The sequence below is a fragment of the Oncorhynchus mykiss genome, chromosome 13 (genome assembly GCF_057628025.1).
Source record: "Oncorhynchus mykiss isolate SJ-2025 chromosome 13, ASM5762802v1, whole genome shotgun sequence".
Classification (NCBI taxonomy): domain Eukaryota; kingdom Metazoa; phylum Chordata; class Actinopteri; order Salmoniformes; family Salmonidae; genus Oncorhynchus; species Oncorhynchus mykiss.
In genome coordinates, this window is record NC_143034.1 from 36,542,589 (window position 1) to 36,561,767 (window position 19,179).

Below are 19,179 nucleotides of genomic sequence, written 5' to 3' on the forward strand. Positions count from 1 at the left end.
CCAGTACCGAGTCAATGTGGAGACTATATACAGGGGGTACCGGTACAGTGTCAATGTGGAGACTATATACAGGGGGTACCGGTACAGTGTCAATGTGGAGACTATATACAGGGGGTACCGGTACAGTGTCAATGTGGAGACTATATACAGTGGGTACCAGTACAGAGTGGAGGCTATACAAGGGATGTTTACATACACTTAGGTTGGAGTCATTAAAACTCGGTTTTCAACCACTCCACAAATGTCTTGTTGACAAACTATAGTATATGCAAGTATAAACACCATGGGACCACACAGCCGTCATACCGCTCAGGAAGGAGACTTGTTCTGTCTCCTAGAGATCAACATACGTTGGTGCGAAAAGTGCAAACCAGTCCCAGAACATCAGCAAAGGACCTTGTGAGGATGCTGGAGGAAACAGGTACAAAAATACCTATATCCATAGTAAAATTAGTCCTATATCAACATAACCTGAAAGGCCGCTCAGCAAGGAAGAAGCCACTGAAGAAGGACCTTGGCTAGGGATGTATTCTTGTTTTGAATCCCAGCCACCGTAGGAGGCCTTTTGCCTTTTGGTAGGCCACCGTTGTAAATAAGAATTTGTTCTTAACTGACTTGCCAAGTTAAATAAAGGTTCAATAATAAATAAATTAAATAAAAATAAAGTACAGAGAGATAATTGATGAAAACCTGCTCCAGAGCACTCAGGACCTCAGACTGGGGCAAAGGTTCACCTTCCAACAGAATAACAACCCTAAGCACACAGACAAAGGACAACGCAGAAGTGGCTTCGGGACAAGTCTCTGAATGTCCTTGTGTGGCCCAGCCAGAGCCTGGACTTGAACCCGATCGAACATCTCTGGAGAGACCTGAAAATAGCTGTGCAGCGACGCTCCCCATCCAACCTGACAGAGGTTGAGAGGATCTGCAGAGAAGAATGGGAAAAAATACAGGTGTGCCAAAGCTTGTTCCTGTTAAGACACCTGGCCAGCTGAGTGCAGGTGGTCTCTCCTGTCAACATGAGGCTCCTGTTGCAGCCCTCAAGGGCACATTGACAGATTTTCCACCTAGTCCTCTCTGGGATTCAAACAAGGGATCTTTCAGTTACTGGCCCAACACTGTTAACCGCTAGGCTACCTGCAGCAGGAGCCCCATGTTGACAGGAGAGCCCACCTGCATTCAGCTGGTCAGGGGCAGTGGTGCCCTGTGTATCACTATCAGAGGGGTGTATTATGACATCAGATAGAACTACTCAGACATTCCAAATATCACTTGATTATCAGAGGGGTGAATTATGACATCATATAGAACTACTCAGACATTCCAAATCAGGCTTCATCCATATCATGAAGGTGGATATTGATCCAACCATTTCAAAAGTAATGACCGGGCTGATGGAAACAGGATATGCCTGAACATTTTTATAAATGGCGACATTTCGTTTGACATGGTGGGTTGTGTCAGTAAAAACGTTTTAGTGAGAAATGGCGTTGGAAACTCCTTTATGTACAAATATTTATATAATAACCATCATGTCTTAGTTAACTTGGAGTCACGTGATGATATGTTGCGTGGTCCTCCTTCTAAAACTTGGAAAACCATGTAGTTTATTAGGCTACAGATGAAATAAGTTATGAACTTCACAGGGTGGTGAAACTACATGTGATGAGCTTGATGCTCAATTCCAATACATTTTGAGGGTCTTAATCTGGTGACATGATGATCGATGATTGGTTGCCATTTGACAAATAAAATAATAATCTCATCATTCGGGTAAAAACTTTTATTCAACCAGTGGGAGGTTTGTAAATGCCCCCAGGAAAGTCGAAAGAGGAACTCTTCATTGAGACAATGATAAACAGCAATCCTTGGGAGAGTTGTGGTGGATATTATAAAATAAGGATCTGCTGGAGTCCAAGTCAAACCAAGATTCTTTATTTCTGAGCTCAGAGAGAATAACAGAGTTACACAGCGCAGTGTAGACAGTCTGAATTCCTGAAGCATTGGGGAATGAGCACATATCTTTATAGTTTCCTGTTCCTGGGCGGGACTTTATTCATACAAGGACACAGGTGCAAATTGGTTTGCAACACAGGATGATAGTCCCAAAAACAGGAGATTATAATAGGACAGTTTCACAAGGTTAGTCACATACTCAGTTATGTGGACACACAAACAATTAAAATTTTCCATTAGAGTCTGAACATTTTCATTTCATTAAATCATCAGTGGGCCAACAATGCAAATGTCAACAATGGAACTAATGCATCACATCCAAATATCATTTGATTATCTGTTGTGCTGGAGGAATGACACACCCAGATAAACACAGACAAAGAGTTTAAAAAAAGGACCGTTTAAAAGAAGGAACCTGATCTTCTTTATATTCAAACTGACAGACTCCATATTCACTTCATGTTTTCTAATAAAAACAAACAAATATATGTTTGAGTATACCCTGTACCATTTAATTTCATCTGGTAAAGACAGGTAAACACATTGTCAGTCAACAATATAAGACAACGGGAGCACTGTGTATGTTCTCTGATGAATTCTAAGTCAATGTGATGTATATCAATATACACGCTAAGAGAAGTAATTTCTCTTTCCTGTGTGGATTCTCTAATGACGTTTAAATGACTGTTATGAGTAATATGTTTTCCCACAGTCTGAGCTTTTCTAAGCCTTCTCCTCTGTGTGCAGTTTAATGTGTTCTTTCAGGCTTCCTAAATGGGCAAAAGCTTTGCACCCTGGGAGGAGTGGTAAGGCTTCTGCACTGTGTGTATTCTCTCATGTCGTTTCAGCGTCCCTGATTGGCTGAAACACTTTCCACACTGGGAGCAGTGGTAAAGCTTCTCCCCCGTGTGTGTGTTCTCTCGTGTTGTTTCAGGTGCCATAACGCACTACAACCCTGTCCACATTGGGAGCAGTAGTAAGGCTTCTCTCCTGTGTGTATTCTCTCATGCCGTTTCAGGAGTCCTCTCTTGTTGAAACACTTTCCACATTGGGAGAGGTGGTAAGGCTTCTCTCCTGTGTGTATTCTCCCATGTTGTTTCAGATGAAAAGGCCGTTTGAAACACTTTCCACACTGGGAGCTGCGGTAAGGCTTCTCCCCTGTGTGTATTCTCTCGTGAGCTTTCAGGTGTTTTCTGGTTAAAACTCTTTCCACAGTGGGAGCACTGGTGTCGTCTTGCTGGTTTGGACGTCCCTGGCTTTGGTTCCTCCGAGTCTTGCAGAATTTTTTACATCCCTGTTAGTCAACATTTATTCTTTGCCAAGATAATCCATCCACCTGACAGGTGTGGCATATCAAGAAGCTGATTGAACAGCGTGATTGTTACACAGGTGCACCCTGTGCTGGGGGTAATAAAAGGCTACTCGAAAATGTGCAGTTTGGTCACACAACAATGCCACAGATCTCTGAGGGAGCGGGCAATTGGCATGCTGACTGCAGGAATGTCCACTGGAGCTGTTGTCAGGGAATTGAATGTACAGTACCAGTCAAAAGTTTGGACTCACCTACTCATTCAAGGGTTTTTCTTTATTTTTACAATTTTCTACATTGTAGAATAATAAAGACATCAAAATGATTAAAAAACACATGGAATCATGTAGTAACCACAAGTGTTAAATCAAAATATATATTTTATTCTTCAAAAGTTGCCACCCTTGCTTTCTCTCAACCAGCTTCACCTGGAATCCTTTTCCAACAGTCTTGTAGGAGTTCCCATATATGCTGAGAACTTGTAGGCTGCTTTTCCTTCACTCTGCGATCCAACTAATCCCAAACCATCTCGATTTGGGTGAGGTCGAGGCCAGGTCATCTGATGCAGCACTCCATCTTGGTCAAATAGCTCTTACACAGCCTGGAGGTGTGTTGGGTCATTGTCCTGTTGAAAAACAAATGACAGTGGGACTAAGCCCAAACCAGATGGGATGGCATATCGCTGCAGAATGCTGTGGTAGTCATGCTGGTTAAGTGTGACTTGAATGAATAAATCACTGACATTGTCAATAGCAAAGCACCCGCACCCCATCACATCTCCTCCTCCATGCTTCACGGTGGGAACCACACATGCAGAGATAATCTGTTCATCTACTCCTCGTCTCACAAAGACATGACGCTCGGATCCAAAAATCTCAAACTTGGACTCATCAGACCCAAGGACAGATATCCACCGGTCTAATGTCCATTGCTCGTGTTTCTTGGCCCAAGCAAGTCTTCTTCTTATTGGTGTGCTTTAGTAGTGGTTTCCTTGCAGCAATTTGACCATGATGGCCTGATTCACACAGTCTCCTCTGAACCGATGATGTTGAGATGTGTCTGTTGCTTGAACTTCTAAAGCATTTATTTGGGCTGCAATTTCTAAGGCTGGTAACTCTAATGAACTTATGCATCAGAAGTAACTCTGGGTCTTCCATTATTGTGGTGGTCCTTAAAGTAATGATGGACAGTTGCTTCTCTTTGCTTATTTGAGCTGTTCTTGACATAATATGGACTTCGTCTTTAACCCAATAGGGCTATCTTCTGTATACCCCCCTACCTTGTCACAACACAACTGATTGGCTCAAACACATTAAAACCTGTCATGGCACATTAACTCTTGAAACTAGGGGGCACCTTTAAGACTCCATAATGTTTCATCATTAGATGCTACAGTCCTCCTTTAAGACTCCATAATGTTTCATCATTAGATGCTACAGTCCTCCTTTAAGACTCCATAATGTTTCATCATTAGATGCTACAGTCCTCCTTTAAGTCCCCGTCATGTTTAGAATGTGTCTGGAAGCGCTAATCTATTCTACTCTCATCCTTTCGGTTTTAATAATATTTAATAATAATGTTAAAATAGGTAATAACTAACTTTATTAACTAGGGTTAATACCTGCCTGGCACACCAACAAAATCTTCATATTTACCCCCTCTAACAATACCGCTACAGAATTAGCATAGTAGGCCATGTAACTTAAGGTAATCAGAAATATTTAGGACTAACTTATTCCTTGCTACCCATTCTGAAACTAACTGCAGCTCTATGTTAAGTGTTGCAGTCATTTCAGTCGCTGTAGTAGCTGACGTGTACAGGTTTGAGTCATCCGCATACATAGACACACTGGCTTAACTCAAATGTCATTGGCATGTTGTTTGTAAGGATTGAAGAAGAGAAGGTGCCAAATAGCTGCCCTGGGGAATTCCTGATTCTACCTTGATTTTGTTGTACAGGCTTCCATTAAAGAACATTGTGTTCTGTTAGACAGGTAGCTCTGGTGCGGCAGGTAGCCTAGCGGTTAGAGTGGTAGGCCAGTAACCGAAAGATTACTGGATCGAATCCCCGAGTTGACATGGTAAAACTGTGTCGTTCTGCCCCTAAACAAGGCAGTCCTAGGCCGTCATTGAAAAAAAAAATGTGTTCTTAACTGACTTGCCTAGTTAAATAAAGGTTACATTTTAAAGAAAAACTCTTTATCCACAATATAGCAGGGGGTGTAAAGCCATACGTTTTTTTTTCAGCAGCAGACTATGATCGATAATGTCAAAAGCCGCACTGACACAAACAAAACAGCCCCAACAATATTTGTATCATCAATTTATCTCAGCCAATCAGTCACTTGTAAGTGCTGTGCTAGTTGAATGAACTTCCCTATAAGCTGAAAGTCTATATTTGTTTACTGTAAAATAGCATTGTATCTGGTTAAACACCATTTTTTTAAATTTTCATGTAAGGGTTGGTAACAGGCTGATTGGATGGCTATTTAAACCAGTAAAGAGAGCTTTACTATTCTTGGGGAGTGGAATGACTTTAGCTTCCCTCCAAGCATGAGGGAACACACTTGGGCTTAAATTGTGGGCTTAAATTGAAGATAATGCGAATAGAACTGGCAAAATCGGCCGCAATTATCCTCAATCATTTTCCATCCACATTGTCAGACACCAGTGACATGTCATTGTTGATTTTTTGCCCAAAATTGCATCAAAGGAGTTCCAAAGCTTTTTACAATCATTCTTCATGTAATTCATAGTGTAGTTTCTTCGTTTTACTCAGTTTAGTCACATTATTTCTCAATTTGCAATAGGTTTGCCAATCAGTTATTCAGCCAGACCTATATGCCATCTCTTTTGCCTCCCTCTTCATCATACCATTTTTAAATTCCTCATCAATCCATGTGGATTTAACAGTTTTTAAAGTCATTTTCTTAATGGGTGCTTGCTTATTAGTAACTGGGATAAGCAATTTCATAAACGTGTCAAGGGCAGCGTCTGGTTGCTCGTCATTACACACCACGGACCAACAAATATTGTTTCCATTGTTGGAATCGGCTAAACTTTGAACATGGAGACATTAAAGAAGTGATAGGAAGTGAAAGAGACTGGGTGTTATGTCAGAAGTTAATGGTTCTCTGAAGAAAGACAGATGGCTTTGGAATGTGTTGGGTGGACGAGAGGAGAGCAAAGTGTTAAACAGGGGAGACAGATGAACATCTGTGGATTAGATGAAGGAGGGGTTGAGGTCAGGACAGATTCTCATCAGGGAGATAAAGGTCTGGTATCCTGTTACCCTCTTTACTCTCTTCCTGTGGAACCATAAGATGTAAGGATTGGAGAGAAGGAGGAGTGTCTTAAGTGGGATATATATCTGGATGGAACAAATGTTGGGTGGTCTGAATTACAGATGTACAGAACCTTTGGGAATTATTAAACTTGGTTAAAGCTTCTCTAGTGTTCGTGAGTTATTTACTGTGAAAAAAAACAACCTAATAACATCAACAACATAGGAATCACCACAAACAATTGTATGACCTCTTATATAGAACACTAGGCCTAGCCTTTTGGAACTTTGGTTTTCCTAGATATGACTACTATATTGTGATCACAACATCCGATGAATTTGAATACTGCTTTCAAACACATTTCTGCAGCAATAGTAAAGATATGATCAAAATATGTTGATTCAATTTCTGTACTGTTTGTAACTACCCTGGTAGGTTGATTGATAACCTAAACAAGGTTGCAGGCACTGGTTACAGTTTGAAGCTTTCTCTTGAGTAGGCAGCCTGATCACAGCTTTCCTCCAGTATTAGTTAATTAATTAACAGTGTCTTGAGTTTAGTTTCCATGTTCTACAGTCGTGTAAAGATAGGTGGGTTGACTGGGACAGGCATTGTAACATCCATAATGTTTTGAGAAAACGTTTATGTAAAACAAGCACCTTACAATGGATCATCTTGAAACTTTCTCTCTAAATCTAACTTTCATCAAGGTTTTATATGGTCTATTGGTTTCTCTCTTTTCATTGGCAGAATCCTTTTTCAGTGTTATGATATTCATAACATCCATATCCACCAGTCTATCTTCCTGAAAACGAACAGAACAGTGCTGGTTGTCCTGGTAACAGATACCAATGAATAGATATATTTATTTGTTCAAACTGAACTACAGCACTTACTTTGAGTCAAATCTGATCCTTTCCTCTCTTTCCTCTCTTTCCTCTCCTCCCACAGTTCCACTCAGCCCCGTTGTTTTCCTGCAGTCCACCAGCAGCACAGACAACCTCTTCATACCCAGCAGTAAGGTGCTAACAGGAGAGGCATGACACGGGGACTCCGGGAGGGAGGAAGGGCTAGCGTTGTCCTGGTAACCATAAAGAGGGGACACAGACGCACATCATTATGGATGCTGATGTCACTGTTGTCATGAAGTGCTCTACAGAAACCCATCCCAGACTCAGAGCCCGATAGAGAAAGCTGTATGCTAGACCAGACCAAGCTGTATGCTAGACCAGACCAAGCTGTACCATCTGGTGTTCTGATCTGGAGAGACTCTTCTCTTCCTCGTCAGCATCAGGATGTTGTTGAGGCTTCCCAGAGGATCCACGATAGTCATGTGTCTCTCCTGTGTGAATGAGAACATCAAACAGATGGTAAACTTATGACCATCTATTGCAATCATAGAGTCTTACAAGAGTCTAAAATGGCCACTTTCATCATGATTTCCTAAAATATTGTTTGTGATGCAAATGTAAAAGGGTCGTTCCACAAAATGGTTGGCCTTTGTTATTTTAAGTAGAAAATATGCACCAATATAGATAGATATTTATATATTTATATAGATATTTTAAAAGCCTGTTATATTAGATGAGGGGAACTTTAATATATTTACCACATGGAGAATTCAATACATCTAATTGAAAAGTCCCAAAAATATATGAACCAATGGCAGATTGACCCTTTAAAAATTCCTACAGTACTGAACAACATATTCAAGTGTAGAACTTCAGTAGAATGCCCCTTTAAAACCACACATTAGTTCAACAACGGCATAGTTTGTGCCCCTGTTTAAGACAGTACTCACTGGTGTTAATCTGATATTCTGTCCCCTCTTTCACTGCCAAAACGTCTTCCTTCTTCACCTTTTATTGAGATAGCATCCTCTTCCTCTAAACGGTTCTTTCTCTTCTTTCACTATAACAGCCTCCTCTTCCTCCTTTTTCATTCTGAAATATTCTTTCTCCAAACAGCCGACCCCCTCTTCATTAGCAAGGGAGGAGTAGTTTAGTGAGCTCATGGTCAGGGATGTTGGCTAGCTAGCATTAGCGTCTAGCCTAGTGCTAGGCTCAGTATCAATCGTTAACACGTTTGCAAATTGAACCAGTTGATACGTCAACCGAAAATCGTTTAAAACACTGAGATTAGATAATGTACATTAACATGGTCTAAAACGTCAATCTTTCAGTTTTATGTTGGCTAGCAAGCTACCGACGTGGTTGAAAGAGTTGGCGCCTTGTTGTTCCTGAAGAAGCGTCGCGTCCAGTCCATTATACGAAAGAAGAGTCAACTGAAAGATGCTCGTCGCCATCTGCTGTCTGGAGTGGGTAACGCAGTTTGGAAACACTAGTTACTACACAATTTTGTATTGGAAAGAACGTCATAATTATTTAACAATAAGCTGATACATTTTCTCTTCCAAATAATACGTTCCTGTACACAGACGTAGAAGCTCAATATGAATATGTAGATGATTAATAAATACTTATATGAATAAGTAGTGTGTTGATATACATTTTCTCTGTTCATTTTTCACATTCTTTTTTATCTACATGTGACCATACTATTCCCTTAAAGCCACGCTCTATAAGATACACATCATCCTGTAAACAACAGAACAAATGCATCACAAGCAAATAGCACTTGATTATCTGTAGTGCTATACACTGGGTAGACAAAACATTAAGAACAGCTGCTCCTTCCATGACTTAGAAAGACTAGGTGAATCCAGGCTAAAGCTATGATCCCTTACTGATGTCACCAATTAAATCCACTTCAATCTGTGTAGATGAAGGGGGGAGACAGGTTACCAGAACTGCCAACCCCCAAGATGGCGTAGCAGTAAGACCTGTCGTGTCGTGTCCCTTGTATATATCGTTTTTTTTGTTTTTGTTTGTTTTTACATATTTTTCTTCGCATATCTTTTAAAACATTCTACTAAACCTCAGCTTCTAAATACTATCCTGCAACCCGCCTCACCCAATGTAGCTATTTTTTTCTAAAGTATTTATATTTACTTCGGACCCGGAACCCCTCAACTGAAGCTAGCCAGCTAACTACCAGCTATGCTAGCGGTCTTCAGCTAACCGGTCATCAGCTAACCTTTAGCTCGGAAAGCTCTCGCCAGTTCGAACAACGCAACTCTAACCAGAGCATAACAGACCTATTTTTTTTTTTTATCCCCGGATTCCCACCGCAAACGGAACATTTTTCAGCTGGAAATTCACAACTAGCTATCTAGCTAAACCGCAACCCCGGATGATTACTCCTGGCTAGCGTTTCCACCCACTTAGCTTGAAGCTAGCCCGGCCAGAGCCCCTGTGCTACCACCGTAGCATACTCCTGGGCTACAATACCCGGACCCACGACCGGTCTATCGATGTCACCGCATGAAGAGGAATAAACAGACTCACCCCATCGCAACGTCCCCCAAAGGCTAACTCTCTCTCTAGCCCTTGCTATCTCCTTGCTTGCTAATTCGGCCTGCTAACTGCTAGCTTGTTAGCACAGGCCTGAATCGCCGCGTCCCAAACACTCACTGGACCCATATTTACTTTCTATCTCTTTTCGATTGTTAATTTGTTTATACCTTCCGGTAACCTGCCTCACCCAATGTGATTCGGAATCGCTATTATTTTTAATTTTTAGAACACACTCAAGAACCTCCAGAAGCTAATGTCATATATACATATATTCATACACATAGCTCAGCGCCAAATTAATCTGCCTGACTCAAGTCATTGCACGTATCCCTGCCCAAACAGGAACGAACACATATACCCAACAATAAACTGCCCCTCTCAGTTCTCTTGTCTCACGACCCCAGGACACACATAGACATTCCATCGCACGAACACACACACCCAGCCATAAAACTGCCCCTCTCAGTTCTCCCTACCCCACGATCCCCTGACACACAAATACCTTCTTGCATAAACACACACACTTCATCCCCCCTCTACTGGTCGGGTGCCCAGAGCAGAAGACTCTGCTGTGCACCAATGGGGCTCCTGCTCTGGCTAGAGCAGGTCCGCCTCCAACCCTTCGGGACCATTCAGAAGGCGACACGACAAGATTCTACCTACATTATTCCATGTATAAAAACTGCTGTAACCTTTGTCTAACTCCTTTTTCAGCTGACTCCATACTGAGTCATATGGCTAAGTCCGTGCACGTTAAACTGCAGGACAAGATATCTTTGACCTTAATAAACTGCCTTTTGTTACAACTGAAATCCACTCTGTCCTGCGTCCGTGATTTGGTCTCAACTCTCCAGTATTTGAACACTAACAAACTTGGTTGCATGAGGATGGTTATTCCTGAATTCGATCTATGATAAGTTGGTGTGAGAGGCGAGACAAATCAGCGGCGGAAGAGTGATCGGTAGTACAGGAAACCATCAACCATTCGTCTTGCCTCAGGAAACCTGATCAGAGCGCTCTACCAAAAGGTAAGCAGAACCTGTTAAATCGAAATCTGCATATTATATTATAGTCTAAACCAAATTTTGATCAGAAGTACTGAGTGTGAGTATGAATCGTTGCCAAATTATTTTTACATAAGAACCTAACCATAAGAACCTAAGGCATTGATCAAAGAGATCTTGTTTTCCTAAAAAAAAAAATATATATACTTGTATTTTTTATTTTTTATTTTTATTAATTCGACTATTGTGTGAGTTATTTTAATAGGAATGTGTGAATTGTGATTGACCAATGTGTTAGATTCCTTCTGGGACCCTATTTGTTCTGAAATCTGCATAGAAAACTGTCCTAATTATATATATATAGGTTGTGTATAGAGGTGAAGTTAAATAGTGGCTGTGTTCTAACACGTAAAGGACACAATAATGGATATTGGAAATTCAATGAGAATTTCATACGAATGAATGTGGTATTGAGACAATATATGAACCAGGTTTGACGTTCCACGATTTTGAGACCGGGGAAATTAAATTGAAAGAAACGTTTGTTGCGGAGTAACCGCCGTGGCTAAGTTACGTAACTGGGCTTTTATGTACTCCTACTGCTAGGCTAGCCAACTAGTAGTCGAATCGCTGTGCCGCTTTGATTGACAGCCGCCGGGCTAAACACTGATTTTCAGTTTTTCTATTCTGTTGGTATTGCCTAAAGTGTTAAAATTGTTCTGACAATTGTTATAGAATCGCCTGAATTTTCTGATATATTGTCCCAGAAGGTGATTGCTGAATTATTTGGAGAAAGTATTTAAATAAATCACTGAACAAATCCGAATAAAAAAAACGGTCCCTAAAGTACTAAAATTATTCTGAAAATTGTTATAGAACCGCTTGAATTTATTGACATATTGTTCCAAAAGGAAGTTACTGAATTATTTCTAGAAAGTACTTAAATAAGCCGCCGAGCTGAGTACTGACTTTGATTGACAGATGCTGAGCTAAACACTGATTTTTGGTTTTTCTATTTCTATCGATATTTCCTAAAGAGATATAATTATTCTGACAATTGTTATAGAATCGCCTGAATTTTCTGACATATTGTTCCAAGAGGTGATTGCTCAATTATTTTCAGAAAGTATTTAAATAATTCGCTGAACAATTTTTGGTTTTTCTAAATTCTATCGGTATTTCCTAAAGAGATAGAATTACTCTGACATTTGTGCTAGAACCGCCTAAATTCACTAATATACTAATCCAAAAGGAAATCGCCGAATCATTTCTAGAGAATACCTAAATAAATCGCTGAACAAATTCAAATTACATGCCGGAGAGGCACACACGTAACTGCCACCACATTACTGATAAAATATTTCTGTGCGAGGGTGGGGGCGCATGAGATAAGCCTGAGCCAGCACCGCAGTACATCCCTGGTCTCGATCAAGGACGGGCTGAGTATACAAAGATAGAAATAAACACCACACAAAGGACTGACTAAAACCTAGATAACGCATTATACACATTATCAGACTAATTAGATAAAATGTCTGCAGCCACCACGCCCAAACTCAAATTCAATTCATATTTAGATCAGAGTATGATTGATAGAGCGGGAGGTAAAGAACAGTATGGGAAAGTGGAGAAAGTGTGGAAAGGATTACGGCTAAAATGGACACAAGCAGGTTACTTTAGAGGAGGACCCCCTACAGGGGGGAAACTCCAAGATATGCAGAAAGAACTAGAGGACGCAGTAGAGCATGTAAAAGCAAGTGAGACAGAGAGGAACAAAGCTCATTTGTTCAAAAATAAAGGGACAAGAGAGAAAGAACGGGCAGAAGCAGAGTTGAAGGTTGGGACATGGGCTATAGAGGAGTGTAGGAGGGTGCAGCCCAAAAACACACCAGACATGATGTGCGTGGCTACTGTGGCGTCGGGGGATGTTAAAGCCCTGCCTGAGAACTTGCCCACGGCTCCCCCTGAGGCCGCTTCTCCCTCACTATATCCAAAATTGTCAATGGAGGCAGTTCAGCCCCCGCCATACTCAAAGGGACAAAATCACCGGAGCCCGTCACACAACCCATTCCACGGTAACAACCCATTCCTGCCCAGGGCACCTCCCGCAATACAGGCTCCAGTTCTGAGAGTACAGCAAGGGGAGCTAAAAGGGGAAATGACACTGGGGATAACGGGTGGCCATATTGTATGTGAACAGCTCGAAACCGGGACTCCAGGCGCAGGAGGCCTCCCCCAGGAACGGAGACCGCAATGCTCCTCTGTGAATTCTCTCATCTCTGAAACCAGAGGACACCTACTCACAGGAATAGATTCAAACCACTTCTATCAGACGGATAGGGAGGACAGTCATCAGAGCATGGATACCGAAAACGAAGAAGAAATTGACATGGTGCTCACCCCAGCTCCAAGGGGAGGTCCAAACGTGACTAAGATGCAGGAGCTGCTGCAATCATCAATAGCTCGAGCTAAGGAACTCAGGGAGCTTATGGCTAACCACGAAAACAACAGAGAGGGAGCCTACCGTGTGGAAGGCATAATGAGAGGAACAGTAACCGAAGTGACCGAATCAATGGGGTCCGAAACACTCCGGAGAACGTACCCTACAGAAAGGAACCACGCCACCTTATCCTCCTTTACAATCAACCCAGGTGAGCAACCTGCGGCATACCTGGACAGAGCTAAGACCACATGGAGATCGGTCCACGAAGAACCATTCGATCACACAGACACCACACTCAGCATGTGGAAGGAAATGGTGGTGAACGGGTGTCCTGGAGATGTGAAAACGAAACTGAGAGGAACGGTAGGGTTGATTGCACTTCCTCTGACCCAATTCAATACGCATGTGCACCACCATGTGACAACAATAAGGAAAGAGGGGGTGCTGAGAGCCAGGTGCAGTCCCTCCTGGTACAACTCCTGAAACCCCAATTGAAGGAAGCACAACAAGGAGAAAAACCTAAGAAACAGATGGTGGCGGAAGAAACGAAGGAGTCAGGCACCAAAACAGACATCTCTCAAATAGTGGCCCAGACTGTCTCTCAGATGATCCAACAGCAGGCAGCCCCACTCACTGCCCCTATGGGGGCCCCACCACCCCAATACCCTCCCCCACAGCAGTATATCTTGCAACAGTAACAGCCACAATGAGCTCAACGGGGCCCCTACACTGGACTATACAGAGGGGGAAACTACCAGTGTTTTAACTGCGGAATTCCCGGTCACTTTGCCAGAGATTGCATGAAACCACTCTCCCCGCAGCAACAGCAGTGGAGAGGAAGAGGAAGAGGAGGACCCCCTCATCTACACTACAACCAACCGCAGTTCCAGGGAATGGCTGGGGACACCATGCCCTGGCCATGAAGATGCCCACCACCTGCGGCAGGAGGGGGGAGCCGATATTTTCAACTATATACTGAACCAACTATGATGTGTGAAGTTGAGGGTGTTCCCCATCAGTTCCTGGTAGACACAGGATGCACCTATTCTGCTATCAAGTTCCCTCAAATGCTGTCATCTGATTCCATATCGGTGGCACACACATCCAGAACTGAACCCCTGAGGGAAATAGTGCGTGATGTTGGACCCAGGAACCTCCATTCTCCCCTGGCCTGGACGGCTGAAGCATCAACAGCCATTGCACTCCTGAAAACAGATCATCTATCAGCGGCAGCAGCTCTGACTGCACCTGACTACAAGAACAAGTTCCATTTGGATGTTTCTGAAAAGGAAGGTATTCACCTCATCCGTCCTATTCCAGAAACAAGAGGGGGAGAGAAGGGTCTTGATGTACCACTCTTCCAAACTTGACCATATTGAGGTAGGACAGACAACATGTTCCAGATACGTTGCTGCAGTAGCAAAAGCTATTGAAAAAACAGCTCACCTCGTGATGTGTCATCCATTGTAGATCCACACCCATCATGGCGTTGCTGCATATCTGATGAGCAAAGAATTCACGTTCAGTGCTGAAAGAAAAACCAAGATCCAGAACAAATGCACACAGTCACTTATCACGTTTGTGAACACTGACAAAAAAACATGGCAGATGCACTCAACGCAGAAGAAGGACTGCCCCACTCGTGTGCTGAAAGAGCGGAACAAGAACTAAAACTGAGACCAGACCTGAAGAATGAACCACTGACTAATCCCGACCAACGGCTGTACACTGATGGCTGCTGCTACAAAGGAGAAGAAGGAAACATAGCAGCCTATGCGGTGGTACAGCAACTCCCAGACGGCTCACATGTCACCCTTGAATCAGCCATCATCCCTCAACCAGCATCTGCCCAATTAGCTGAAATCATCGGATTGACCCAGGCCCTCATCAGAGCAAAAGGAAAGACTGTGAATATCTATACAGACTCAGCCTGTGCCCATGGAGCAGTCCACACTGATGGACCACAGTGGGTAAGCAGAAACTTTACCACAACAGGAAATCTTCCAATCAAACACAAGACACAGATGGAGAGACTAATAGCATCAGTACCATTACCGGCACAGGTAGCCCCAGCAAACCTTTGTCCAGAACTTTTACGAGAAGCACATGGCCCCACACACGAAGGCAAACTAAAGACCCTCCAAATGGTCTTGCACATCTGGTGGCACCCTCACATGAAAAATATGACTGACTTATTTTATGACGAATGCAATGTTTGTGACAGCCACAACCCAAAGAAACCATATCAAACACCAATGGGCTCATACCCAGTACCTAATGCATGTTTTCAGGACATTAGTATAGACTACACCGACATGGGCCCCGACAATGTATCTAAAGACAAACACTATCTCCTAGTTATGGTAGATAGGTTCTCCAAATGGGTAGAAGCAATACCAACAGCAAAGGGGGATGATAGGTCAGTCGTTAAGTAGCTACAAACCAAACTAATACCCAGGTATGGCATCCCAAGACAAATCAAATTTGACAAATGGCTCACATTTCAGTAACAAACACCTGAGACAGGTGGAAGAAAGATTTGGCATAACCCACAGATTTGGATCTGTGTACAGGCCCCGATCTCAAGGTCTGGTGGAACGTCAAACCAAAATCTGAAAGCTAAGATAGCTAAAGTGTGTGCAGGTTTGAAGTTGACATGGGTTGAAGCCCTGCCTCTGGCGTTGATGGCCATGAGAGCCTCACCAGGAGCAGGCACCCATCTCTCTCCTCATGAAATTATGACTGGAAGAGTCATGCCTGGTCCACCAAGGGAGGGAGGTCATATGCCCGCCCTTGATGTACAACAAATTGTAATGTCTGATTATGTGAAAAAACTGACGGTTCTCTCTGCAGCACTCTCTACCCAGGTTCACAAGTTCCAGGAGGGGGAGCTGCCGGGGGACACGCCAACACTGAAGGTAAAGGTTGGTGACTGGGTGAGGGTTAAAGTCCACAAGAGAAAGTGGCTGGAACCCAGGTGGACTGGACCGTACGAGGTGAAGGAGGTTACTTCACACTCAGTCCAGGTCAAAGGTAAATCAGGCGCACCTTGGCACCACCTTACACATTGCACCCCAGCCCCAACTCCTTCCAGAACACTGACTGAAGTCAGAGCTGATTTGAACAGCCTAAATTTAATTCCAAATGAATAAATTCCTGACTCAGGTGATGGGGCATCAAACCCCTCTAACCCTGATAAAGGAACCTCGCCCAGTTAAAGGGATATTTCTCTCTCCCTGGGCAAAGCTAGGAATATCTGAACCACTGTTTGTGATATTCCTACTGATATTTGGAGTAACCCTAGGCACTCTCACATGGTTAATAGAACAACAAACACATACTAAAGCATCAACCCCTCTCACCCCAACCCCTATCCCTGATAACATTCCTAGCACCACTCCCTTCAATCTCACACGCACCAAACGTAGCACTACACCTACAGACCCACCATGCACACCAGACAAGGTTAGAAGCACCACCTTATGTATACCCACGAATGCAACCACCACCATTGCACTACCTTGGGGGACATGGGGAGACAAGAGGATTAGGACTTGAGGGGGCTTCTTGTTTTCGTTATATCCTCCTTCTCCTTTCTGCTATAGTTTTCACGTCTTAAGAAGGGGGTCAACAGGGGGATGATTATTGTTGTTCTACTGCATGATTGTTATTGAAAAACACTGTTTACAAAAGCTTTGTTATATCAGCACAAGAGTTTTCAGTGGTGCTAGCATAATTACAAAAGAGTTTTCTAATGATCAATAAGCCTTTTAAAACGATAAACTTGGATTAGCTAACTCAACGTGCCGTTGGAACACAGGAGTGATGGTTGCTGATAATGGGCCTCTGTACGCCTATGTAGATATTCCATAAAAAAATCAGCTGTTTCGAGCTACAATAGTCATTTACAACATTAACAATGCCAACACTGTATTTCGGATCAATTTGATGTTATTTTAATGGACAAAAAACTAGTTTTTCTTTCAAAAACAAGGACATTTCTAAGTGACCCCAAACTTTTGAATGGTATTGTTACACCATGTAGGAGCAGTATAAATCTAGTCTGTTCATTATATACATCTACATGATGTATTGTTACACCATTTCGGAGCAGTATAAATCTAGTCTGTTCATTATATACATCTACATGATGTATTGTTACACCATGTAGCAGCAGTATGGAGGTACAGTGGGGGACAAATTGTTGACACCCTTGATAAAGATGAGATAAATGACTCTATTAAAAAAAGATTTCAAATACTGAGATATATTGTATGTAAAATATATATATAAAAAAAAAAAAAATAACAACCATGTTTTCAATACTCCAGCACCTTTGCCTTGGGAGGATAACGACACTGAAATGTTTTATGAGATTAGAAAACACATTGGGTGGGATCTTAGACCATTCCTCCATACAGAATCTCTCAAGGTCCTTGATTAATTTTGTCTGCGCTTATGGACTGCCCTGTTCAATTCAAACCACAGGTTTTCAATGTAGTTGAAGCCCGAAGACTGTGATGGCCATAGAAAATGTTGATTTTGTGCCCAATTAACCAATTCTTCATGGATGTTGATGTGTCTTGCTGGAAGATCCACTTATGGCCCTAGTTTCAGCCTCCTAGCAGAGAGGTAACCAGGTTTTGGGCTAACATATCCTGGCAGTGGGTAAAGTTTATTTATTTATTTTATACATACATTTTGCTCATCTTTATCAAGGGTATCAATAACTAGGTGCTTATTTTGATATCTAGTTATTTGACTGAATCAGAAATACCGATGTGGAGTAGATGTAGAGTTTGTTTTAAATTCTCATAAAAAAATCTGAACTAATCAAACAACACTTGTTGCTCTTTGTACGTGTTGATATAATATTCATATTTAATGGAGAGTAAAAAAACGTTTCCCTAAACTGCTTTATAATATTATAATGAATGAATGAAGAATGAAGAATGAAGAAAAGAAAAATAGTTTTCCCTCCTCAACTGCGTTTCCTCCCTCCAGACAGCAGATGGCGATATATGTCTTTCAGGCGATGTTTCTACTGAGACGTATAATCTAGTGGACGGAACGCTTCTTCAACAACTGCAGCCACCTCGGTAGCTCGCTAGACAACAAAGTCGGAACATTCAAGTTCTTTAGACAATTTCCTGGTTTGTTTGCCACTATGATTTAAACATACTTATGTGTAAACAACTAGCTACCCCATTTACTTTAATATTTACTTTGTAAGTCAACTTGCTGGCTGGTTAAGTTAGCACTAGTCTAGTCGCTAATGCTAATTAGCTATTATCCACGACCATGAGTTCACTAAGCTTCTCTCCTCCTGCTAAAGAAGATGAGGTCTACTGGACGGAGAAAGAAGCTCTCGTGAAAGAGGAGGAGGAAGAGGAGGCTATTACAATACAAAAACAAGTAGAGGGTGAGGCTGTTACTGTGAAAGAAGAAGAGAAAGACGCCTTCAGAGTGAAAGAGGAGGAAGATGTTACTGTGAAAGAAGAGGAATATTCGGTTTTTGGAGTGGAGGATGAAGTGAAAGAAGATGAAGACGTTTTTGGAATGAAGGATGAAGAGGGGGAGATTACTGTCACATTAGAGGAGGACGAAGAAGAGAGGACTGGAGATCTGATGAACACCAGTAAATACAGTGAGTATTATCTTGTAAAACAGGGACCTTGATCTGATTAACACCAGTAAATATAGTTTTTATTTATCCTTTATTTTACCAGGTAAGTTGACTGAGAACACGTTCTCATTTGCAGCAACG

At 42.2% G+C, this 19,179-nt stretch overlaps 1 protein-coding gene and 1 pseudogene across 4 annotated transcripts in view; one reads left to right on the top strand and one right to left on the bottom strand.

Moving 5' to 3' along the window:
- Positions 1 to 1,919: 1,919 nt before the first annotated feature.
- LOC149978863 (uncharacterized) lies at positions 1,920 to 12,996 on the bottom strand (annotated as a pseudogene). Its single transcript, XR_016485467.1, has 2 exons — positions 12,922 to 12,996; positions 1,920 to 3,250 (listed from the first exon to the last, which is right to left on the bottom strand). The product of XR_016485467.1 is annotated as an uncharacterized LOC149978863 (transcript).
- A 5,295-nt stretch (positions 12,997 to 18,291) lies between these two features.
- LOC110487375 (uncharacterized) overlaps positions 18,292 to 19,179 on the top strand; it is a 49,289-nt gene continuing 48,401 nt past the window's right edge. The window contains exon 1 of one of the 3 annotated variants that reach the window (XM_090196090.1): positions 18,292 to 18,944. In XM_090196090.1, coding sequence (XP_090052216.1) covers positions 18,714 to 18,944 — 231 coding nt within the window. In that variant the 5' untranslated portion in view covers positions 18,292 to 18,713. Of the gene's footprint in view, positions 19,060 to 19,179 lie in introns of all 3 variants that reach the window. The other 2 variants (XM_090196094.1, XM_090196092.1) reach the window with 2 other exon arrangements.